The 26786-nt window shown below is 38.7% G+C and overlaps 1 protein-coding gene across 15 annotated transcripts in view; it reads right to left on the bottom strand.

Moving 5' to 3' along the window:
- The window catches only part of LOC143671311 (uncharacterized), a 154629-nt gene extending 135920 nt beyond the window's left edge, over positions 1 to 18709 (bottom strand). For 7 of the 15 annotated variants that reach the window (XR_013169532.1, XR_013169533.1, XM_077146427.1 and 4 more), the window contains exons 1-4: positions 18337 to 18709; positions 16426 to 16548; positions 9021 to 9099; positions 8469 to 8513 (exon numbers count right to left, since the gene is read on the bottom strand). Coding sequence is in view for 5 of the 15 variants with exons in the window: in XM_077146427.1 (XP_077002542.1) it covers positions 8469 to 8513; positions 9021 to 9099; positions 16426 to 16472 (171 nt within the window). In the remaining 10 variants the exon portion in view is untranslated. Of the gene's footprint in view, positions 1 to 691; positions 798 to 1329; positions 2175 to 8468; positions 8514 to 9020; positions 9100 to 16425; positions 16549 to 18336 lie in introns of those variants that run through there. The other 8 variants (XR_013169540.1, XR_013169541.1, XR_013169539.1 and 5 more) reach the window with 2 other exon arrangements.
- Positions 18710 to 26786: the final 8077 nt, after the last annotated feature.

The following is a 26786-nucleotide window of genomic DNA, read 5'->3' as shown; positions in this document are numbered from 1 at the left end:
CAAAGGCACTAGGAGAATGACAAAAATAAACCACAGGCTGAGAGAAAATATTGACAAATGGCATTTCTGTCAATAACTTGTAAACATAAAATGCATATATATTCTTTATAAAAGTTATTTGACAGAAATAGTATTTGCCATCCTTGTGTCTCTATGGCAAAGGGTCTGTTTTATGTATATCGACAATTCTGAAAACTCAACAATAAGAAATCAAACAATCCATTAAAAATGGGGAAAAGAACTCAGCAGATATTTCACCACAGAAGCAGGATGGCAAATAAATACATGAAAAGATGTTCAGTATCATCACTCCATTAGGAAACTCATGTTTAAGTAACAAGGAGATAAAACTAAACAAACAGAACAGCTAATTTTTAGAAATTACTTCCAATACCAAGTCCTGGTGAGGATTTGGGTAACTGGATTACTGACAGATTGTGAATGGAATTACAAAATTGTAAAGCCATTCTGGGAAAGTCTTATTTTTCACTTTTTTATAAATCTACACATAATGTTGCCATGTGACCCAACAATCTCACTCCTAGCTAATTTATGCAAATAAAATTAAATGTGCAAAGGCATATAGCAGCTCTATTTCTAATCACCAACAATAGGAAATAACCCACAACCCATACGTCCTTCAAATCTGACTGTATTGCTACCGAGCAAAAAAAAAAAAATAAATACTCACAGAACATTGTTTCACGAAAACATGGATGAATCCCAAATGCATTTTGTTAAGTGAAATGGGTCGGACCCAAAAACTACATATTGGCCAATTACATTCTTATGGCATCCTGGAAAAGAAAAAATATATGGATGTGAAACAGGTCAGTGGTTACCAGGGATTAGGTTGGGGTGGAGATTCACTACAAGGGAGAACATGAAAGAGTTTTGAGGCTAGTAGCACCAATCTACATTATGAGCATAGTGGAGGCTAGATGACTATGTACTCTTCAAAATTCATAGAAGTGTAAACTATGAAAGAGTTTAACTATATCTTAATTTTTTAAACGCCAATTTTTAAGACCAGTGTCCCAAGAAGAAAATTCTGTGTTTGTTTCACTTTCTGGAAGTCAAAGACAGCTTGGGGCATAAAACAAAAAATAAACCATGTGACCAAAAAAACAAACACCGAAATAATACAAAATCAAATCACAAAGAAATACTGTGACCAGTAGACATAGGTAGACCAGTAGACAGTGTGTTAGTTTCCTAGGAATGCAGTAACAAGGTACCACGAACAAATTGGCTTAAAATAACAGAAATGTATTGTCTCACAGCTCTGTGATTAATGTCCAAAATCTATAGTGGAGAATCCTTACTTACTTCTTCTTGGCCTCTAGTGGTTTCCTGGCAACATCTCAGGCTTTAATCTTGGCCTCTGGCACATGAGGTTCACCACTGTCTCTGTCTATTGCCTCCAATTCTCCCCCACTCCTAAGGACACCAAACATATTGGATTTGGGTCTACTCTAATCCAGTTTGGCCTTAATATACTTAACTAATCCCATCCGAAATGATCTTATCTCCAAATACAGCCATATTCAAAGCACTTGCAGTTAGGACTTCAACACATCTATTTAGAGGGGACAGAAAGAATTCAACCAATAGCAAGTGGTTTCATGGTAAGAGATGAGAGAGGAAATTCCCTCCTTTGAGAATGCAAATGATCTAGAGGTCCCAAGTAGGGTGATACCTGTGGATTGTTTATACAGTTAAAATGCCACAGAGAATCATTTCCAATTCTTATGTCTGATCAGAACCATAAGAGGGAAGCACCATGCTGTCAACCCTTGTACAACACAAGGTTATAAATTTGGCCTTACTTCCTAGATGGGCTCCATTTCAAATGATATTACACAGCTGAGTGGTGCTTTCCAACCTCTACACTGTCATTTCAGCAAAAACAAATTCTTAAACATTTCAAAAGAAAATCATTTTAAAGAGTAAAATATTATCTGAGTGTTATGCATAAACCAAATAAATCGTAGTTGACATAGCATAAAAGATATTTTCAAAAGTATAAGTATCATATAGGCCATGAAGAAAGGAAGAATTAATTTCAATACTGGACAGTCAAAATACTTTGGTTTTCAGCAGAATCAGTTTCTGAGAAATCGGAGGGAATTTGGGAAGATCTGAAGAGATGCCTTGAAATTGGTGAGGGGAGCTGAGAGGTGATGACAGGTTAATGCATTTGAGGGTTGTAGTTGAGAATAGGTTCTTCAAAAAGTAAAGACACTCCACAGACACAGAAGAACACCATGACACAATGAAAGCCTTCTTTTCATTAGGCAACTTTGGAGAAAGGGAAATGAATTCCAGAAAAATTCAAAAGGAGATTTCTTTCACAGGGCACTCAGGTTCTAGTTCTTGCCTGTGAAAATCTCCCTGACAGAGCTCCTTGAAGTACTCTAGCACCAGGGTGTCCATGGAGAATGCACCTGTGCTTTGGGGAACCAGCCCCCTGCATGAACTTGATCACCTGTAATGCACACCCACTGTCATCACACATGTCATCCAGGTCATGCGTTACTCCACTCAGAGAAGTGCCAATCATATTTAATTTAATCACATAATTATATGTGATTGTCACTCTCTGGAGTAGGGTACCACACGCAGCATGTCTGAAGATAGCAGCACTCCCAAACGTCCACTCCTGCATCCTTCAAATACCCTCCAAAGCTCCCAGGCTGTGAGTGTCCACCAGCTTAGGTCGAAAGGACCAGTGTAGCACCCACCTCACTGGCCTTCTTTATCCATCCCTCCTTGAGTGCTCCCCCCTCCTCACATGCTGCAGGTTTTACATGCCAGTCCTCAGAACTGAGAACCATTATGTCTTCCTCCTAGCTTGTTGCTCATGGAAGAAATATTCTTGAATAGCTTATCCGGTTTTATTTTTTTTCCATTATCTTAATTAAGCATTAACAAATAGTTTTCATTCTTCAGATCCAATAATGAAGCAGAAAATACACTCCATTCCACAATCCTTCCATTGTCAACTAAAGATCTGAACCCTCTGTCTGATTTACTTACCTCAACTCCAAACGACAGAATAAGTAGTGAAAGCACACAGGAACCTGGAAGTGAAGAAGGAGAGAATAATCATTGGATGTTGGGATGGAGAGATCAAGAATGTGATTTATCCCCAGACCCTGGAAAGAGAAATCCCATTTTACTTCATAAGAGTGATGTACAATACAGAAATTGATTTTTGGTACCTAAGGATGCCTTTAAACTTCTCTCAGCTACTGGGTTTTCTGAGCCTTTCTGTGTGTTACATGTCACCCACACTTCTTATATGCCCCTCTACTCCAGCTTCATGTTGCATAGGCTTAATATGAGGGGAATATGGCAAGGGTTATGTGGCCTTCCTCCTAGACCAATCCCCAGTATAGTTGTCTGAGAATAGTGGGACTCTTTTAACCCTGGAGGAGGTGAATTGGTGGTGAAGGAATCCCATCTTGTTGGCCACTCTAGCCTCAGTCCCTCATTTGTCAGACTGTGGGATCCATTCATAACATTTGTTTACCTAGAGTTTTTCCCACACTCAGTACATGAATGGGAATGCCAACACCTAGTAGCATGTATCCTGGAAGGCAGTGGATGACCTCCTCAATCTGGAAAGGAAAGGACTGCTGATCAAAAATCATATATTTAAGGCAAACAATCTTATATATCAGGCATTATATTCACAACCTCTAAAATAAAAGATGCCTTGCACTTTATCAAAATAGAAAACTTTTGCTCTATGCAACATTCTTTTCATGGAATGAAACAAGAATCCACAGATTGCGAGAATATATTTGCCATTCACATTTATGTCAAAGGAGTTGTAATCAGATTATATTAAAACTATGAAAACTTAGCAACTAGGAATTAAACAAACCAATAAAATGTGAAAAAGATCTCAAAAACACTTCACCATTGCAGATATATGGAACCAAATAAGCACTTGAAAAGATGTTCAACTTCATCATTCCGTAGGAAGCTCATGTTTAAACCAGAATGGGATAAATCTACAAAATTTAAGTTTGACTAGAAAATTTAATGCCAAGTGCTGGTGAGGATTTGGGAACTGGATATCCATAGATTGTTAATGGAAATGCAAAATTATAAAGCTATTCTGGAAAACCGGTTTTTTTTCCATTTGCTACAAATTTAAACATGGTTGTGCCATGTGACACCCAGCAATCCCACCCCTAGAATTTACATAAATGTGTTCCCATATGTGTCTCAGGCAAAGATTTAAAACAGGTTTATTCAGTCACCAACAACGGGAAACAACTCAGAGAGCCTTCACCTGTGACTAGAATACTATTCAGCAATAAAAAGAAACAGAACACTTCTTACACAAAAATCTGGATGGAGCTCAGATGCATTTAAAACGAAAGCAGCGTGACCCAAGAGCTATGTGTTGTATTATTACCTTTATGTGACATTCTGGAAAAGAAATAACATAAGGATGGAAAACAATCAGTGGTTGCTAGGGCTGAGGTTAGATGGGTTTGGACTACGAGGGGCAGCACGAAGCACTGTGGGTAATGGCACAGTTCTGTATCATGACACTGGTGGTGGATACATAAATATATGCTTTTGTCAAGACCCCTACACAACTCTACAACATGAAGGGAGAGTTTTATATTTGCTAATCTTTTCACATACCTATTACTCAGGATCAGTGGTTCCGAGAAAAAAATCCTGTCTTGATTACACTTTCCAGAATCACGGAGGGCCATAGAGCATAAGACTCTTTAATTTCCCAGGTGCTTTAAATAATATACAAAACCAAAGAACCCAACAAATAACTCCAATTGAGTATAAAAAAAACATGCAAAAACACATTTGCATTGAAACTCTATGCATTAAACTTCCAACATATATGGATTTCCTCAAAATCCAAAAAAAATAAATAAATAAACCAAAGGACAGAAATAATATTAAAATCCAACCACAATCATAGGACAGTGACAAGGGCACATAGTTATTGTACCCTGATGGTAAGAGACAAGAGTGAGCCAATTATCTACTCTTCAGAATTAAAATTTTCCAAAGACTTGGAATAGAGTGTCACATATGGTTTTAAAAATGACAATATACCATAACAATCAGTTTCCCATTAAATTCCCTAATTGAAAGTAAAGGAGAGAGGCACTACATTGTCTTCCTTTGTTCAATACACTACAATACACTTATCTAAAATGTGTCTTGTTTCCCACACACTCCTCCAGTTAAAATGGTGTTACACAGGCATATAGTATTTAGCATCTCCAATACCTTCATCTCTGCAACACATAATTTAAAAAAAGGAAAAGTATATGAAAAAGTAAAAAAATCTTATACGAGTGCTATGACTAACCCCTGAAATTGGTGACCTGTGGAGGATACCAAAATATGTCAACAGAAAGTATATCTTATAGGCCATGAAAAAATAAAGAACTTCAATATTCACAGTTATTCTTTGAGCTTCAGCGCTGCGAGTTTCCAAGAGGCAAGAGGGATTAGGAAAGGCTTTGAAAATGGTGAAGGGAGGTGAGAAGTGAGAACATGTTAACAGATTTGGGGGTTGGGGTTGAGAATAGGTTCTGGAAAAAGGAAAAATACTCCACAGACAGGGAGGAACATCTGAAAGTCTTGTCCCATTTTGGTCAGTCAGTTTTGGAAAAAGGGAAATAAATCCCAATGGAAATTCAACAGTAGTCTTTTATATGGGGTGCTTGGTTCCTTTGTCTTTGCCTGTGAGAAGGGACCAAAGAGAGCTCCCTGAGGAACCCCAGCACTGCCGGCTGATGGGGTAGCTCCAGGTGTTCTAGCGATGCAACCCTCTACACGCCCCTGAACACCCCAATGTAATTCCAGGGCCGTTGCATGTGCTGTCTACATCATGTGTTACTTCACTCGCAGGGGTGTCGATCATATTTAATCATATATGATTGTCAATCTCTGGAGTAAGTTACCACACACAGCATGCCTGAAGATGGTAACCTTACCAAAACAACCACCCATGCACCTTTCAAACACTCCCATTGCTTTCAAGCTGTGGGTGGCCACCAGAAGTTTTCAAAATAACCATGGATCACTTATCACCCAGCCTATCTTTGCTGGTGGATAAACTATATGCATTTGCAAAGCCATTAGAACACTAAGACATAAATGATGTCTTCACACTATGTTATTTTCTTGAATTATATTTCTCATGATCAGTATCCTAAAGAAAATTCTGTCTCCTTGACATGATTTGCAAGTCAGAGAGAGGCCACGAGCATGGGGTGGTTTCATATCCTAGCTGCGTTAAAGAATACACAAACGAGCAGTCATTGATTCAAAATGAAATTAAGAACTTTGCACTCATCTTCTACACGAAAAAATACTATGCTATTTTCCTAAATTCTATTTCTCATGATCAATATTCTAAAGAAAATTCTATCTCCTTAACATGATCTGGAAGTCAGAGAGAGGCCAGAAACATGGGGCAGCTTTATATATTAGCTGCATTAAAAAATACATAAGCAAGCAGTCATTGACTCAAAATGAAAGTAAGAAATTTGCACTCATCCTCTATACAGAAAAATTCATAAAAGCAAGAGTGTCCCTCATCAAAAAATAAACCAAAGGATGGAATAATTTTCTAAAAATCTCAAAAGCAAACCCAAATTAATGCACAGTGACCAGTACATAGAGTCCTTAATAGTAAGGAACATTCACAGTAAAAATGATATTAGTGGTAGGTTTGGATATACCCTATTCAGATTAAGAAAGTTTCTTTGTGTTGTTAGTTTAGGACTTTATCATAAAACATTCACGTTACGGTTTTATGCCTCTGTTGAAAAAAGAGCTAAAAATAAAAAATTAGTAAGGGACAAGAACGAGCAATTTCCCTCATCTTCTGAAGTAAGATGTTCCAAAACTTGAAGTGGGATGATACATATGGTGTTTTAAGACAGATGCAATAACACAAAATGTGATTCCAAATTCAGTTCTGGGATCCGCATTAAAGGAAGAAGGTGCTGGGTTATCTACCCTTTTCCAATACAAGAATATGCAATTTTGCTCCCTAGACATATTTCCAGTTTGGATGATGGGACTCAAGTTTATGGTGTTTACCATTCCCAATTCACTTCCTTCCAAGGAAAAAAAAGACATACATAACTTTAAAAAAAAAAGTAAAGAAAATAAATTACACTAAGGAGCAAAATTTTCTGTGTACTACTCATCATTACTAATAAATTGTTGAACACGGAACTTCTATGCTGTGAAGAAGCTAGGGCTTTCATATATCTGAGAGAGAAAAGATGTTGGGATTCAGCATGGTGGATTTCTGAATAAGCGGAAGGAATTCAGGAAACTCTAAAGTGAAGCCTTACAAATGGTGAGAGAGCTGATAGAATAGCAGATTTAAGGGTTGGTGTTAAGAGTAGGCTCTTTCTTTTTTTTTTTTTGTATGATGTATGGCGGGGTCACATGTCATTCTTTCTCCATATGAGTATCCATTATTGCAGCACCATTTGTTGAATTTTTGCTTGCTGTATTGTATTTTGTGTGTTTGTTTTACTTGTTTGTTGGTTTCGGGGGAAGTACTTGGGCTGGGAATTGAACGCGGGTCTCCCGCATGACAGAGGAGAATTCCACCACTATCTACCCTCGCAGTCCCAAGAAAATGCTCTTGAAAAGGAAGAATACACTGGACAGAGGGAACATCATGAGCACACTGAAAGGCTTGTTCCCATTTCTATCAGGCTACTGTGGGGAAAGGCAATTAGCCCCAGAAGAAACTCAATAGTAGCTTGATCTTCCCAGGACATTCATTTCCTAGGTCCTACCTGTGAGAAGGCTCCTAAGGAAGCTCCTTGACAAAGCCCAGCCCTGGGGGACTGACAGGGGTAGTTCCATGTGCTCTAGGGAACTAAACCTCTGGACACCTCTGAACCCCGCAGTGTACCCCCAGCGCCATCGCATGTGTGGTGTATGTCATTTGTTACTCTACTCACAGGGATGTCAATCATATTTAATTACACATGATTGCCACACTCTGGAGTAGGGTCCCACACACAGAATACCTGAATGTGGCAGCCTACCAAAACAATCACTCATGCACCTTTCAATCAAGTCCCCAATGTCCTTAGGCTATGATTGGCACCAGCATTCTCCAAAGGACCTGGGCAGCACCCACCCCACCACCTTTTCTCATTCATTCCTGTCCCCGAGTGTTGTCCCCTCTGTCCATGTTGAATATTTTACGTGGCAGTTTTCTTAAAACTCAACTATTAAGTCTTCTTCTTAGCTTCTCTTGCTCATGGAAAAAAATATTCGTGTATTCCTTACCCTGTTCCATTTTCCATTATTACAAATAATATATTATCAATCAGTTTGCCTCTCCATTTAAGATGATGCAGAAGCCAGACTCCATCTTACCTACCCCAACCTTGTCACCCAAAGGTCCAAATCTCTCTATTTAAGTTACTTACCTCAACTCCAGAACCACAGAGTAAGCAGAGAAAACACGCAGGATTCTAGAAATAAAGGGGCGAATCAGTAGGTGGTGGGATAAGAGAGAAAAATCTTACTATTCAGATGCTAGATTGAAAAAAATCCCACTTTACTAATAAGTGTGATGTACCCTAACCAAAATCAAGTTGGTAAGATTGCAAGTCTTAGGTTTTCATTTAGATTTAAAACTTGGGCCAAGCAGGTGGTAAAAATTTGGTAAACATAATGCGCAGTCTTTGTAAGTTTCCATTGTTACAACACAGGAGGAAGGTAAAGTAACTGACATGGGTAACTTCAAGTCTTGAAACCTTCCTCTTTTTTTTTTTTTTTTTTTTGGCATGGGCAGGCTCTGGAAATCGAATCCAGGTCTCTGTCATGGCATACGAAAATTCTGCCACTGAGTCACCATCACGACCCAACACCTTCTTTTTTTAGTAGGAAAAAAAAATGTGTCTAATATTCAGATAAAGCAGAAAGCCCCACAATTATTTGAAGATTTCTAGCATTTCCGAGACGTTGATTCTTCTTACAATTATTGGAACCCAGACTCCTCTTCTCCTCTTCTTGACCACTGGCCGCTTTACATCTCTACTCTCTCTGTGTAGATTGCTACAAGTGAGGAAATACGAACTTCTGAAGTATTTTCCCTGGAAGTTAAAATAAATCATAGTAGAAAGTGACCCAATTTTGTCAGGTCTGAAGACCTGATAAAGCTCTGTTTTTAGAGAGCTTGACTGCAATCTGTCCATATAATCCAATGGTTACTCTTACCAATCTGTGTTCATGTGCTGGGCTATTGTCTATTCATTCTAGAATGAAAACAGAAGCAAAAGCATCGGCCATCAGGGAACTATATGGGTTTTAGTTTGGTAGAGGATAACAAGTGAGATTCACTCTCCCAGACATAGCTGTGTACGGACACTTTCAGTTTAACAAGAAGCTGCAATTCCTATAAGACAATACATGATACGGGTCAGTTTCTGAACTGGATTCATCATGGTCAAGGATAAATCATTACTGAAATTTAACTTTTTTCTGCTGAATTGCAAAAGAGAGATAGGCTTAGATTTTGTGGTTGCCCTTTTCTTCTTCTCAGAACTATACTTTCTCAGCCTTTCATCAGAAATTTGGTTGTTAACAATATGTATTCTCAACTTTCCATTCTAAGACTCAGGCTTCTGCCCCTCTGACTTTTTCTGGATCAACTAAACCTGAAAAATATGTGTAAAAGGGCATGTGAATGAGATTAGCAGACTCCTAGCCATTCAAGAATCTAAGAGAGTGGAAGCCAGTTTGTGTGCTTGAGGAGAGGAAGGAAAAGGGCTTTAGGAAGACACTTGTGGTGAAGTGACATATCATAGAGAAAGAAAAGAAGACTCAAGGAAAGTACATTTACATTGGACCTCGCCAAGTCTTCCAGGATCCAGAGTCTTCCTTCCTTTCAATAGCCTAAACTAATAAATCAAGTCCTAATCTCACAAAAATGTAGGAATGTTTATATTTGACATGAGTATACCTGAGCTGTTTATACTCAAGTACCTGATTTGTGATCAAAAGTTTGTCACGAACAAATCCCCATGATCTTTTTCAGCTCTGCATCTTTTTTTTTTTTCTGAAGCTCTTTTGATTGGTAACTATTTATGGCTCAGCTAGGCCTTGCTACTGATTTTTTTCTACATCAGAAAAGCTAATGGGTGAGAGGGGAAATCCACACTTAGCAGAAAAGGAAAAACAGCTGCAGCTTTTAGATTTTTAGATTTGTCTTTAGGCAGGAGTGTGTGAATTCAGAGAGCTGTCTGAAGTGGATAGTGCAACTTAAATCAACTGTATACGAAATGGGGGGGTTGTAGGCAAGTCATAAACTGGGAAGGAAAAAGATAAACCACAGGCCAGCTAGTATATCAGACAGAACCAGGGAAAAAGACAGTTATATACTGGTATCAGCATAAATTTTAAAGACTTTCCTTAGAAACTACTGGTTCAAAAAGAGCCAAAATTATCTGGAAATTCTGGACTTTAAAAGTACAACCGAAATGAATTTTTCACTACACGCGATCAACACAGATTTGAACTACCAGAAGAAATGATCAGAATATGAGAAGAGAGAGCCATAGTGATATTGTTTACAAAGACTACAGAGTAAAATGAAATAAACAACCTGAGAAAACTGCAACATCAGGAGGTGCGCCAAAATATGTGTAGGAAAGTACCAGTAAGAAGGGAGAAAATTGTGCAAATCTGATAAAAAACAAAATCTATCCATCCAATATAAACTACTCGTACAATTATGAGAAACCCAAATAGATGAAGACTGAACAAACAATAGTCAAATTGTTTTAACAAAAGAGAATCTTTAAAGCTGAAAGATAGAAGCTACCCCTGGTGTAAAAGGGATCCTTCAATAAAATTGACGGTTAAGTTTTCATCAGAAACCAAGGACATGAAGGCATTGGGATAACAACGTTAGAGCTGTCAGAAGTGGACAATCGTATCACTTCACCCCTTCATGTAAAATCTTTTTAAAAATCAGCTAAAAGTATGAAGAGGCCAGTTGAGACAAAAGTTTGGGCACTATTTTAACCCTTACTGATATAGTGACAACAGTGAGACTAGACAGTAATATGTGAAAAGGAATGTGGAGCACCAAAGCCTTGGGAGAGAGGTGGCATAGCTCCATGAGATGGCTAAAGGAGACAGGTCCAGAAAGGGAGAGATCTGAACTGAAAGGGTGTTTGGGTCCTCTACAATGGAAGAAATTATCATGAGGAAGTTAGATAGGTATAAGATCTTCAGGAGTTTAAAGGGCTGAATGTATATTTGGGTTGTGTCGAGAGCAAAAATTAAGAAGTATGTGAGGAATGATCTTGCACCAAGCTTAGTTCCAAGATTGCTTTGAAAACAATTTTCCTAAGACCCCACCAGATTCTAGACCAGATTTCTCAAGAGATGCTTCAGAGAGTCCTATGAAAGCTGGCCGAGCACTGAAAGGTGTGCACCTTGCATCAAGGGAGGGCATCTTGGTGACAGAAGTTCCACCCCCATTCCCAAAGCTATCACAAATGTTGTCAAGGTTGCACATTACACAACTCAGAAAGATGTCATTCACAGATCAATCTATGTAGATGACACCTTGCTGAATAGGGCACTGCACACAGCATAGCTGAACACGTGACCCTAGGTAATCCTATTCCCTCCCCATTCCAAGTAGCTTTGATTATATCCCCACCACAGAATGACTGCTATTCCCAAGGTTTAAACATTAGGCCTAGGAAATGTTCACCCTATTAGCAAGAAGTCTGAGCTCTGGTTCCTCACTGCCCATCAATCATTTACATCTATTGAAAACATGAATGAATAAAGAAACATGCAAATAGTATATCAGAAAATAAGAACTGAAAAGAGATTGAAGGAGCCTCATCTAGCATAACCATGCATAATATTCCATACTTTTTTACTTCAAATAGGATTGAAGGTGAATTGAAAAGAAGGGGGGAAATTTGGATCTGCAGGGAGGAAAATAAGTGGGAAGAGAGACGACACTATGACCACATGGCATAATGTGATCCCATACCCCAGGGCCCCTTTATAACAACGTTGTGTAGATCCCAGAAGACTGTTCAAATGAGGCTATTCCCAGAAACCCTCATTATCTAGGTTTTAACCTATAGAAGGTTCTTAAGAGGGTCCCCTTAACTGACCCAGCACTGACTGAGTTGTTTCAGGATGCAAGAAAGGGCAAATGTGTGCAGGTAGACACACTCTTTTCCTCAGGGCCAACCCTATGTTGCACATGTTGTGCATTACTTCACCCTAGGAAGTACCAACCACATTTTTTGCTACACGAATGGCACTTCCTAGAGTGGGAGCACTGCACACAGCATGGGTAAAAATGTTGCCAAACACCAGCATCTCTCACCATGGTACTTCAATCAGCACCCCAAAACTCTCCATCCAAAAAGGACCTGCCAGATATTCCCAACAGGTCTAGAAACAATCACCCCACTCTCCTCTGTCCTTCACTGATCCCTGAATATATACCTCTTATCTGCTGTATGTTTCATATGACAGATTTCAAAAGCAAAAGAATAAACCTGCCTCCCTGTCCCTCTTCCTCTGAGATGTAGAGTACATTCCCACTTTAATATGCTGCACTACAATTTAACATGGAATGGTCACAGATTTCATTTAGGAGAAGAAGATTCCTCTCGTAATAATACCTGTCCCAGCCCCCATCAATTTATCAGGCTGCTGTGACACATTCACCCCTCTGCTTAGTCAGGAGTTGGATAATGCCAAAATACCATCGTACATCCAACAGAATTATGTAAAATATCTCAAATTTTTCGCTTGAATTTTTGGATATCAATGGAAGAGACTAAACTTATATTTCACCACAGCATTTGCATATACCACCTTCTCTTCCTATATACTTCTCTGACATCACAAAAGCTCTTCCCTGGAGGGTCACTTTCATCATTCCAATGGAAACCAATTAGCCAACAATATACCAAATATTCCTATTTGTCAACCACCAGGCTGTGTGCATTTCTTCTCCTCTTCCCCCATTCCTTCTCTCAAAGTAACTCAAAAGAAGGGTGGCCACAGCCTGACACATATCAGGGACAGCTGAATTTCAGGGCTCAAAGAAGCCACAAACACATAGCCTCTCCCAACCCCGTAATACTCAGGTTCTGATCAGGAGGGCAAACCATATCATAATTTGAGCAGGAATTGTGCACTATGATTAATTATTAACTAATCCAGGGGATTTGAGTACTGAGGATTGCCTACTACAAAGTAAAGAGAACTTTAAATAATATGAGAATAAAAAATATGAAATATAATAGCAGATATACACTCCAGTAGTCAGGACTTGTAGGGCACCCCACTATAGCACTGCATGAGGAAGTTGTTTGGGTAACCTGCTCTGCACTTGAGAAGCTTCCTTTGCAGGAGCTGGTCCCTGGAGAAGCTGCAATTGGAGCAAACAAGACCCGGAAACTAAAACCTTCCTTCTCCAGTGTCTTCCCAGAGCCCTCTACTGACCATGTAAAGCATCTGTCTGCTGGCAAAGGAAAAGTTAACTTGTTTTAGTTTGTCAGACTGCTATAACAAATAACACACAACGGGTTGCCTTAAAACAATGGGAATTTACTGTTTTACAGATTTGGAGTCTAGAAGGATTATGTCTTCTGGTGTCAGTAGCACTCTGGTACTGTCTTGCAGGTAATCCTTGGGGACTCTCTGGCTTCATCTCTGCTTCCAGTCCCAAGGTAATAGCCTCTGCTTTCTTCTCCCAGATTCCTGCTGACTCCCTGCTTCTGGTTGGTTCATATGCATTTCACTTTATAAGGTCCCCAGTAATCTCGATTAAGTCCAACTATCATTCAGCTGGGTCACACCTTAACTAAAAATAACATCGTCAAGAGGCCCTATTTTCAATGAGTTCACATCCACAGGAATGTGAGCTAAGATTAGGAACATGTCTAAATTGGGATACATAATTCAGTTTGCCACAGGTCCATGTTCCTTTACACAGAGCCAGACAGTAGGGTGAATTTGGACCTGAGAGGCAACTGAATGATAATCGGCACCCTCCCTGACAGACCCACACTCAAACAAAACATCTAAAACAAATTAACCAAAGACAATCCAAGTATAATTTGTAAACACATGCAAATTAGCAAGCAGACAAAAAGGAACAAATAAAAAATGTAGCTACATCAAAGAGTTCAAGGCAAACAATAAAAACCTAAAAATACTACTGAAAATACCAAACACACAAATTAACACAGCAGTGAAAAGAGCATATGAAATACAGACATAAATTCAAATACACAAAACAAACCCTCCCATAAAATAATCAAAACAATAAGCCATATGTCAAATTTTGATGAAGAAGATCATAAGCAAAAACAAAACGAGAATTATTTCCAGGAATCAAAAATCACACAGGAAATCAAACAAAAATGAAGCGATAAAATATAGTGTGTATATATATATATAAAGTGGTACTGGCAAAAAGACAGAAGAAGCATTGACCAATGGAACTGAGGAGATGGAGACTGACCATCAAATCTACGGTCAGTTAATCTCTGACAAGGCCCTCAAATCCACTGAATTCGGACTCTTTTCAATAAATGGGCTTGGGAAAACTGGATATCAATAGCCAAAAGAATGAAAGAGGACTCCTATTTTACATCTTATACAAAACTCACTCAAAATGAGTGAATATGTATATGTATGTATATATATATATATACTTTTTTATTTTTTTTTTGCATGGCTGGTTATCAGGAATCAAACCCAGATCTCTGGCATAGTAGGCAAGAACTCTGCCTGCTGAGCCAGTGTGGCCTGCCCTATAGTATATATTCTTACGTGTAAATTCAAACCCCCAAAACCTAGACATTCAAAAAGGACCCTATGTCCAGTAAATACAAGCAAAATTTAAGAGCATACTTCACAGGAGTCCCTTTCTCAACCTAGTACACATTAGGGATTGATGACATTCACTGCCGAGAGGGATGCTGGGTGCAGGGAGGGAGTGCGCGGGCACTGTAATATGTAAGCGTTGGTGGAACCCTGGTGACAATGTTACTAGACAAGGTAGGACAATCCCCCTCCTCCTTATTACAGCCTAAATTTCCTCAGGTCTTGAGTGAGGTTAGGTATGTTGGCAGCAGAGTAGAGGGCTTCTGAGTTCAGCAAGGGAGTATTCTGAGAGGCAGTAAAGAATTTGGACAATTATAAAGAAGGTCTAAATACTCTGAAGAAAGTTGGTAAGTAAGAGCAGGGTACTAGCTGAGGAGGCAGTAATTTACTTATGTGAGGCTGCTAGGAGCCTGGGGCTCTACTCCCTCACTTAAGACTACCACGTATTGATGGGCATGTGGTATGTCTCTCCACTTCCAAAAAGATGTGATTCAACTAAAGGACAAATACTGTATGGTCCCACTGATGTGAACCGACATTCGAGAATTAACTTGGAATATGTCACTGGTAACAGAGTCCAGCAGGAGTTAGAAACAGGATAAGATAATGGGTAATTGGAGCTGAAGGGTTACAGACTGTGCAACAGGGCTAGATACAAAAACTCAAAAATGGACAGCACAATAATTCCTAATTGTAAAGTAATCATGTTAAAACACTGAATGAAGCTGCATCTGAGCTACAGGTTTTTTTTTTTTGCCTGTCTGTTTGTTTGTTGGTTTGTGTCTTTTTTTCTTTTTCCTTTTCTCTCTCTTTTTTTTTAACTATATTATTATTTTTATTTTTTCTCTATATTAACATTCTATATCTTTTTCTGTTGTTTTGCTAGTTCTTTTCCTAAATCGATGCAAATGTACTAAGAAATAATGATCATGCCTCTATGTGATGATGTTAAGAATTACTGATTGCATATGTAGAATGGAATGATTTCTAAATGTTGTGTTAATTTCTTTTTTTTCTTTAATTAATAAAAAAAAAGATGTGATTCTTATTTTAATTTGTGTAAATACCACTTTCTTAAGTGGAGCACTGCATAAGGCATGGCTGAATGTAACAGCCTTGATAAAAGACCTCTTATGCAGCTTTCATTCCACCTCTCACGCCTTTATGCTTTGCGTGGACACCAGCATTTGTGGAAAAACCATGGGCAACCTACACCCCACTTCTCTTTTTCTCCCATCCTCTCTCATTCATTGCATATTTAATGTTCCATGTTTCAAGAGAAAGAGAAAATAACCTTCCCTCCATTTTCCTCCTTCTCAGGAAGAATAATTCATGCCTGCATTATCTTGTTAACTTTCCAATTATTGATGATATTAGGGACGATTTATTAAAAACTTTTTGCCACCCATAAAGTAATTCTTCAAGTGGAAAGATCAAACATCTCAGCCTCTCAAGCTCCCTCACTGCAAATTTCTTGATGCCCTTTCCAGTGTTACTTACCTAAACTCCAATCCACAGAAGAGCCAGAAAAAAGCACAAATCTCCATGGTGAGAAGAGGAAAAGTAGAGATTTAGGAGGGTTCCAAGTTGGTGAGATTAGAAATTCGTCTTCTTCCTCAAACTCTACAGGAAAAAAAAAAAAACAACAGCCCATGTAATACGCAAAATATATTAGACTCGTGTATTCGCGAGCATGATGTACATGGCTTATTAACCCAGGAAAATGGTACAAAGTGCAGTTTAAAACTCAACTCCATGAACAGAAATAAGAGGGAGGTACCAGGTTATACACACTTGGTCAAAACAACAGTATGTCTTTTACTCCCTTGGCATGCATTTTGCTCCCCGGAAATCTTTTCATGTGAAGGTACCCAAGAATAAAGTGTTTACCCTCCCTAATTTTTTCCATACAAACAAAAGATGAATAGCATTTTAAAAAGTAACAAAAGAAAATTAGATCAAGGAGTAAAGTTTTCCATGTGGTAGTAGTAATAAATTGGTACTTGCAAACCCAAGAACAAAGTATTTTAGGCTTTAGCAGGGTAAGGAGCTGAGAAGCTAGAATGAATTGGGGAAAGCCAAAAGAAAATCCTTGAAAATGATGAAGGGAGCTAGTTGTTGTGAGAGATTAAGGTTTGGGGTTGAGAACAGTTTCTACTAAAAGGGAACAATACTCCACAAGACAGAGGGAACAGCATGGTCACACTGAAAGAGGTTATTACCATTTGGGTCAGGCAAATTTGTAAAAAAAGATGTGAATCCCAGAAGAAAATCAAAGGGAAGCATTTCCCTAGGATACAAAATTCCTAGGTCTTGCCTCTGAGAAGACACCTAATGGAATTTCCTGAGGTAGCCGAACCCTGGGGGCTGCCAAGAAGTAGTTCCACGTGCTCTAGGGAATCAGCCCTTTTGCATGTCTCTGCACACCCCAATGTATCCCCCAGTGCCATCGCATTTGCATTATTTGACTCACAGAAGGGACAATGTCATGCGTTACTCAACTTGCAGAGGTGTCCATCGTATTTAATTATACACGATAGCCACTCTCTGCACAAGAGTACCACACACAGTATGTCTAAAGTTCGTAGCCCTGCAAGAACACCCACTCATACATCCTTTGAACACCCTTGAAAGCTTTCAGGTTCTGCATAGCACCAGGATTTTTCCAAAGGACTTGTGCAATACCCACCCCACTGCCTTTCCTCATCCATCCTTCCTTAAGTGCTGACACTTCTGTACTTTTACATGGCAGTTATCAGAAATGAGAAACATTAAGCTTTCTTCCTAGTTTCTCTTGCTTATGGTAGAAATACTCTTGCATGTCTAACGCTATTCCTTTACCCACTAATATAAAGTCTTAGTAAGTTATTTGCGTTCCCGTGAGGTGAAAGCAAAGTGAAAAATACACTATCTCACCAACCAAATCCCTGTTGTGATGGTTTGAAGCTGTACACATCCCAGAAAAATATGTTCTTAAATCTAAACCATCCCTGCGGTTGTCAACCAATAGTAATCAGGGCCCTTTGATGAGATTAGTTTACTGAAGACGTGACCTATTTCAATTAGGATGTCCTTAATTTTATTACTGGACTGCCTGGTAAGCAGAATGAAATTGAGGCAAAGAGAAAGACAACCACAGAAGTAAGAAGCTGAAACTAATGAAATCTGGAAGAGAAGAGAGAGATTAGCAGATGCTGCCATGTGCTTTGCCATGTGACAGAGGGGGCAAGCATAACCGTCAGCATCTCCTTGATAGTACCTTGATTTGGACATTTTTTCAGGTTCAAAACCATGAGTGAATAAATTCCCATTGTTTAAGCTGAAATATTTCATGGTATTTGTTTTGAGCAGCCTAGGAAACTAAAATGCTTGTTACACAAAAATCTGAATCCTTCTACTGGAGTTATTTACCTTCACTTCAGAACCACAGAATAAGCAGTGAAGACCCACAGGATCCTGGAAGTAAAGGAGGGGACATAATAAGCCGGTAGTGGAAGGGAGAGAGCAGAAATCCCTGTTCCTTCTCAGACCCTTGAATTAAAAATCCCATTTTACCTAAAATGAGTGATCTAAAGTACACTAAATGATTTTGGTGCCTATGTATGAGCACCTTAAATTCCTCCTAGCCACTCGGTTTTATGAACCATTCCTTGGAAGCAAGCTGTTTTGTGCATGCTTTTGTATTTTTTCCATTCTAAGACAAATGCTACTCATTGCTTTCATTTCCCTTAAAACCTTAGCGTCGTACATCAATATTTTTAATGTGATTTTTTTGATATGTATTCACATATCGTATAATCCATCCAAAGACTACAACCAATGGCTCACAGCATCATCAAATAGTTGTGCATTCATTACCACAATCGATTTTAGAAGATTTTCATTACTTCAAAATTAAAAAAGAGAAAGAAAAAAGAAAACCCAAAACATCCCATACCATTTAGCCCCCCATTAGTTTCTTAACAGTTTTATTCACAGACCATATAATCCATCCTAAGTGTACAATCAATGGCTCTTGGTATAGTCACATAGTTACGCACTTACCACTACAATTAATATGACAACAATCTTATTTCTTCAGAAGAAATAAAATCTCATATCCCTTATATCCCTCTATTATTGACGTTTAGCTTGGATAGAGTGCCTTTGTTACAATTAATGGAAAAATATTACTGTGTCACTGTTAGCTATAGAACTTAGTTTACATTAATTGTTTGCCCATATACAACCCTATTACTAACATCTTGTAGTACTGACCTTGTAATATAGCCCTCTACTATTGGTATTTAGCTTTGATAGAGTGCCTTTTTGTTACAATTAATGCAAAAATATTACAGTGTCACTGTGAGCTATAGAACTTAGTTTACATTAAGTGTTTGCCCATATACAACCCTATTAATAACATCTTGTAATACTGACCTTGTAATATAGCCCTCTATTATTGACATTTAGCTTTGATACAGTGCCTTTTTGTTACAATTCATGCAAAAATATTACAGTGTCACTGTGAGCTATAGACCTTAGTTTACATTAATTGTGTTTGCCCATATACGACCCTATTATTAACATCTCGTAATACTGACCTCTACTCGAGTTCATGTAAGAACCTCTTTATATTTGTACAATTAACCACCGTCATCATCCATTCTAGGTTTCGCTATGTTATTTAGCCCGTTTTTATCCCTTAGCTTTCCTTCTGGTGAGACACGTGACTCTGGCCTTCCTCTTTTAACCACACTCATACTCAGCTTTGTAAATTACACTTACAGTGTTGGGGACACTGATATTTAGTAAAACAAAATGAAAAACTGATACCAGATCTGGTGATGTAGAGAGTTTGGAGTCCACAAGGGCTGTTCATTTTTTCAGGATAATATTATTCTATATTTTGATACTTTGCGAGTTATACAAAATTTGCAATTATCTAAATTCTCAGAAGTGTTAATTAAAATTAAAATGTATTATTCCATATAAATTGATATCTTTGATTGTAAAAACACATAAGCCCATGAGAATTTGGAAGGAAATCCAATTGAGAATGTTCCCAGTCTTTTTAATTGGACTCAGTTTTAGAACTTGGGAAGTATTAACTAAAAAAAAATGTTTTTGAGGGTGTGGGTCCGTAATTGAACCTGGGTCTCCTACCTGGCAGGCGAAAATTCAAACACTGAACTACCCATGTACCCCCTTGAAAGTTCTTTTAAACAGGGAGGTAGGAAAATATGGGAAATACCATACCTAGTTTCATAAGTTTTGTTGAAACATCAATGAACACTATGGTGATGGAAATAATGTGGATGTCTTCAAATTATGAAACATTCCTTCTAAATCAGAAAAAAAAAATGAGTGCTCTATGTACCTAGAGCTGCAGGAAGCCTCCCGTTCTCCCAAAGACTCCCGACATTTCCTAGAATTAAATTTTCCTGATCATGAATGGAATGTATCTTCTTCTTCCCAACTGAATTTATTCAGGCCGACTGGCCAGTTTGCATCTCTATTCTCTCTCTGCAACTTACCAGAAACAGGGAACATTATCTTCTCCTCCGTTACTCATAAGAAATGAAATAAAACATAATAGAGATGTACCCAATCTCACATCGACAAGGAAGCTCTGTTATCAGAGGGTTTGACTGCAATTCATCCATAAGATCTATCATTCATTCTTTACCAACATGCTGTCTTGGGCCGGGCCTTTCTTTGTTCAATATATTTGGAATGCAGAACCACAAGCATCAGCTATTATAGCCACATAATGGCTTTTGGCTGGTCGAGGAAAGCAAATTAGATTCATTTCCCAGACATACCTGTGCATAGACACTATCAGTTTAACAGAAAGCTGCAACTTCTACACGACAAGAAAGCATAGAGCACAGTCTCTAAGTTGGATCAAGCATGGTCAAGGAAAATTAGTACAGACAAAAAGATAATCTAAAATACCTTCTATTTCTTACTGGTGATTCCCAGGGAAGAGAAAGCTCCCCTACCTCAAGCATCAAGGCAAGTGCCATTTTTTTTGCCACCTTCTATTCTCCTCTCTTAAGGGTATATTACGAAGATCAACTGATCTTTTTTTGTCTGTGTGCTCCTCTTTCCTTCTCATCTCTTAAATCACAGTGCCTCAATATTTCTCTGAATTTTCAGAACAAATACCAAAGAGCCAGATGGAACTGTGTAGTCTGGAGTCAGATATGGATAGAAAACATATAAGAACAGCGAAGCTAAGGTTCTCTTTCATTGTCAACAAAGAGGAAAAGTCTTAGAACACTGGGAGATTGCAAATTGGTAGAAAACTTTGCAGGGTTTTCTGAAAGGTGTATCAGTGGTTGTTTTGGTAGGGCTGACATCTTCAGATATGCTGCATATGATTCTCTACTCCAGAGAGTAACAATCGTGTATAATTAAATATGACTGGCACCTCTACGATTGGAGTGCTGCATAACATGGATGACATATGTGATGGAAATGGAGGTACACTGGGTGTGCTTAAGGACATAGAGATGAAGGCTTTCCTAGAGCCCTTGTATGACACCACTCTTCCACATCAGCTCCCATCGCTGGGCCATCTCAGGTACTCCATTATGTGACTACTCAGAGGCTAGGGTTAGGAACTGGATTTCTTCTTTAAAATACCTAAATTTCTTATGGGATTATATCCCTTTCTCAGCATTGCCTGACAGAAATGGAAACAAGAATTTGTTTTCTGAGCGATTTTTTCTGGAGGAAAGGTTGTTGTGAGCATGTTTTTGAATATTCTATTAGGAGATAAAATACTATGAGGTACATCCTCTCCCTTGACAATCTGAGGCTTTACACAGACAATACAGGGACAAAGAAATGGAGAATAGATATCAGATATCATGTTTTGTGGGACTGAGGTGAAATGCCAATGATATGGTTCAACATCTTCCTTTAGTTTCTTTTCAAGGACTACAGTATCTTCCTGAGAGCAGAAGGCCACTATTATTTTTCATTTGTTCTTCAGTCTGAATTTCTGTTCTAGAGGCCAATTATCAGTCATGGGTTGCAAGAGGACACAATCTCTGTTCCTACATCCAATCCCTCATCGTAGGGTGGAGTCTCTACTTCAGGTGTGACAATGTGAGACTCCTGGGGCCCCGGTCATTCTCCCCCAACTTTTTAATTGTGAGGAAGTGTTATGCATTAATTGTGTTTTTCCAAAATAGATTTATGAGTTTGTGACATCATTTGGAAATAGGGTCGTTTCAGATGGAATCAGTTAAGTTAAAAGGAGATCAAACCAGGTGACTGTGGGCCCTAATCCAAAATGACTAGTGTCGTTATAAGAAGAGTAAATTTGGACTCAGAGACAGAAAGGCTTAGGAGGGGAGAACCCATGTGAAGAGAGACAGAGAAAGAAGACAGCCATGTGATGTCAGAAGCAGAGACTGAGTTATGTCACAACCAAAGGAACACCAAACTTGACAGCCACTGTCAGAGGAACAGATTCTTACATACAGTCTTAAAAGAGATTATGGCTACGTCCAGGGGTGAATGTCTCCTTGGTGACATGGGAGATGACTCCCAGGGATGAATACAGACCTGGCGCCATGGGATCAACAATTCCATCCTGACCAGATGGGGAATAAGAAGTGTGATTAATAAAGTATCAGTTGTGGAGAGAATGCAAACAGAGTCCAGAGGCTACTCTGGAGATTTCTCTTACGCAAACTTCAGGTAGACCTTACTACCTATCACAACCTACCAAACCCCTTCCAGCCAATCCGAAAGAACACCTAGGGCAATATACAAGATTCCACAAGGGTTGCAGACACTAGAGTAACTTGCCAGAAACCTGCAACCTCCACATGGTTCCCTGGTCAAGATAAGTCCTGAAACCTAGCCCAGCCTCTCCAGAACATCAAGTAGTTCTATCGCCCTAACCCATACTAATGACAGACCCTTCCAATCAAAAATTCAAAATTGCCATAGCCCAAACCACCCCAATGAGTGGTATGGAAAGGTCAAAGATGATGGTGGAATTAGACATAGAAGATAGGACTTAACAAATGAATATGAATGCTGAATGCTGACTCATTAAATTGATATCTCTTAGTCTCCAGTATTCTAGAGCAACTAGAAGTAAAAACCTAAAATTGTGAAATTATACCCCATGTCAAAGTCGGAAATATGCTCTACAACTAATTGTGGTGCTGTGCTTGGAAATGTATAGCTTTTTTGTATATACGTTATTGTTCACAAAGAAAAGAAGGAAAAAAATGGTGATTGTGATGATGAAAAAGTACTTAAGCCCTCTAGCCTCCTATATTCTGGAGCTGACAGAAGGAATAATACGAGAAGATCATATGGTAGGCCATCATGAACTCTTGGATCTATCCTGTAACCACTTTTTGAAGAGTGCTTTGAAAACTATTGCTTCCTTATTTCTGTGCATTGTATATATATTATACTGTACAATAAAAAAAGTTAAAAATAAAAAGTTTCATGACTATTCTGACTCTTTGATTTTAAGACTTCTAGCCTCCAGAACTGAGACAAGACTTTTCTTCTGTTTTAAACACCCAATTTGTGGTATCTTGTTACAGCAGCCTTAGAAAACTAAGACAGACAGTAACCTTAACTCATTTTTCACTTAAATTATTAGTACACTAACATTGTACTGAATAGTACAGCCATGTCGATAAATAAATAACTAGGCAAACAACCACAACAATTCCTGGAAGGCAGATGAGTATCAAGATGTGCTATAATATATTTTCTAAAAATTTGAATTTTCAAGAAATATTAGAAGATATGCAAAAATGTGATCCTTCCATAAGAAAAAAAGTAGACAAAAGAAATTTTCCATGAGAGGTGCCAGTTGGCATATATAATAGACAAAGACTTTAAAGCAACCACATTTGAAGAACTAAACCATCCACATATGTAGAATTAAAGGAAGGTGTTACAACAATGTTTCATCAAAAGAATATGTCAAAAAAGAGGTAGAAATTTTTTTTAAGAATCGAAACTATGACGTTATAAAGTACAATAACTGACATGAAAAATTCACTCTAAGGACTCAGAGGGGTAAGATCTTAAAAATCCAATTTGGTAAGGCCTAAAGGAGAAACCTTGAAAATGGTAAGGGGAACAGGTAAGGAAAAACGGGTTAAAGGAAAGGAGTACTGGGTTTCAAAAGAGGTTCTGCAAAAAGGAAAAGGACTCCACAGAGGGAACATCACAACCACAGTGGAAGTCTTGCTCCCATTTTACGCAGGCAACTTTCAGAAAACTGGATGTGAATTCCAGAAGAAAATCAAAAGGAGGCATTTGTCCTGAGATGCTCAGTTCCTTTGACTTGCCTCTGACAATGCGCCTACCAGACTGATTACCCTGAGGAAATTCAGGACTGCAGGCTCATGGAGGTGGGAGATGCACTGGTTTCAAGCTATTATGTACCCCAGAAAACACATGTTCTTTTAACTGAATCTTGTGGGTTCAGACCTACTGTTGGCTGGGACTTCTTGATTAGGGTGTTTCCATGGAGCTGCATCCCGCCCAGGAGAGGTGGATCTTGATCCTTTCCTGGAGCCCTTTATGAGAAAGAACTGAGAGCCGACACACAGAGCAGAGAAATGAAACCATGACACAGACTTTTAGAGATGCTAAGCTAAGACAGGAAATCCAGAGTTTGTCCTGGAGAAGCTAAGTGAGGATGCACAGACACTTTAAAGAGAAAGACACTGGATCAGAAGTGAATGCTATGAACCAGGAGCAAGGATCAGCAGACTCCAGCAATGTGTCTTCCCAACTGGACAGAGGTATCCACATGCCAGAGGCCTTTCTTCAAAGACAAGGTATCTTTCGCTGGATGTCTTAATTTGGACATTTTCCAGCCTAAGATGTGTAAATTTTTAACTTAATAAATTCCTTTTGTAAAAGCTAAACTTTTTCTGATACATTGGATTCCAGTAGCATTAGCAAACCAGAAAAGGAGACATGCTTGTGGTCTTGGGAAACTGGCCTTTCCTATGTTCCAGAAGAATACCCAATGTACTTCCAATGTCATTGCATACTTTATACATTTCATGCATTATTCGATTTGCAGAGGTGTTACTCATATAGGATTATATGTGATTGCCACTCTCTGTAGTAGTATACCACACACAACATGTCTAAAGTTGCAGCCCCATCAAAACACCTACTCATGCACCTTTGAAACTGTCCCCAGGGCATTCAAGTTCTAAGTGGCCACCTGGAGTATTCTAAAGGTTCAATGCAACAACCAACCTGACTACAATTGCTGGTCCCTACCTCCAAGTTTACTATCCCCTCCTCACATATTGAAGTTACTACATTCCAATTTTCAGAACTGAGAAACAGTAAACATTCCTGCTAGTTTCTCTTGCTCATGGAAAAATGTCCTTGCATTCCATATTCTGCTCCTGCTTTAGTTAATGTAAATAAAGCATTAACAATTGTTTTGCATTTTCCAAATCCAATAGTAAAAGAGGAAATAAACTGCCACCAGCCCCAATACTGCTACCTAAAGATCTGAGTCCCTCTACCTGAGTTACTTATCTGAACTCCAAATCCCAAAATGGGCAGGGAAAACATGCAGGATTCTAGAGGCAAAAATGAGGACAAACATCAGTGAATAGTAGGATGGAGAGAGCAGAAATCCCTTTCCTCCTAAGACACTGGAGTGAGCAAAGCTCTTTTTTTTTTTTATTAGAAGTCAACTATAAGAGAAAAAGCATGCATAGTACCTACAGATGCCCTTATACTTCTTTCAGTCCCTGAGTCTCTGAGAGTTTCTCTTCAGTTAATTTGTTGTGAACACGTTTGTTTGTTTTTTTTTTTCATACTGAGAATCAAGATACTAAGTGCCAGCATTTCCCTTCTCAAACTTAGCTTAGCCTAGACCAAAAACATAAAGGAACAAATATGGTGAATGATGTCTAAAGCTAGTGATTGAGGAACTGAGGCAAGTGAGACCAAACATATTGTTTCCTTTCTCCTTAGTCACCTCGTAATTACTATGGTATCTTGCCATAGTATAATACTAGTATGTTTATCTGCCCCTCCACTCCAGCTCTGCAGGTTAAACTCACTGCAGAGTCTAGATAAAGGACAGGATTACAAATATTTCTGTGCCAAATGCTCTATCAAAGAATGTCTCTGCTGTGGGTTTTCCATTCTCAGAATACTGGGAGCCTTATCAACATTGCCACAGTTTTTTGAATGGCTACAGGGTCACCACTGGAAGAAGGAAGCTGAGAAATCCAAAACTTCCAGCTACCACTCAGCATGCTGCTCATAAATCAAGAGTGTCTCTGGGAGAGAAGAAGGTTACTGACCCTTCCAACAAGTACAAAGCAGTGATTTTACCCAAGAAGTAATTACCAACTGATTTTACTCAGAGATTTTACCCACGGAGTATGTAATAAAACAGAAAGCACTACAACTTTCCTTAAAGCACTGGCTCTCTTAGGAAAGAAGGAAAGAGGTGTACAGAAATCCATGTCTGCTGTACCTCTCAAAAACAATGCAGATTTTGGTGGGAAACCATTAAGAAGAGGTTAGTAGCTCCAAGAGAGCAAAAAGATAAACCACAGGCCAGCTAGCATATCAGAGAGAACCAGGGAAAAAGACGGTTATATACTGGTATCAGCATAAATTTTAGAGACTTTCCTTAGAAACTACTTGTTCAAAAACAGCCCAAATTATCTGGAAATTCTGGACTTTAAAAGTACCACCGAAATGAATTTTTCACTACACGTGATCAACACAGATTTGAACTACCAGAAGAAATGATCAGAATATGAGAAGAGAGAGCCATAGTGATATTGTTTACAAAGACTACAGAGTAAAATGAATTAAACAACCTGAGAAAACTG

This window comes from Tamandua tetradactyla, chromosome X (assembly GCF_023851605.1).
Source record: "Tamandua tetradactyla isolate mTamTet1 chromosome X, mTamTet1.pri, whole genome shotgun sequence".
Lineage (NCBI taxonomy): Eukaryota > Metazoa > Chordata > Mammalia > Pilosa > Myrmecophagidae > Tamandua > Tamandua tetradactyla.
The sequence above is the reverse complement of the archived record's forward strand: the minus strand, read 5'-3'. Positions and strand labels throughout refer to the sequence as shown.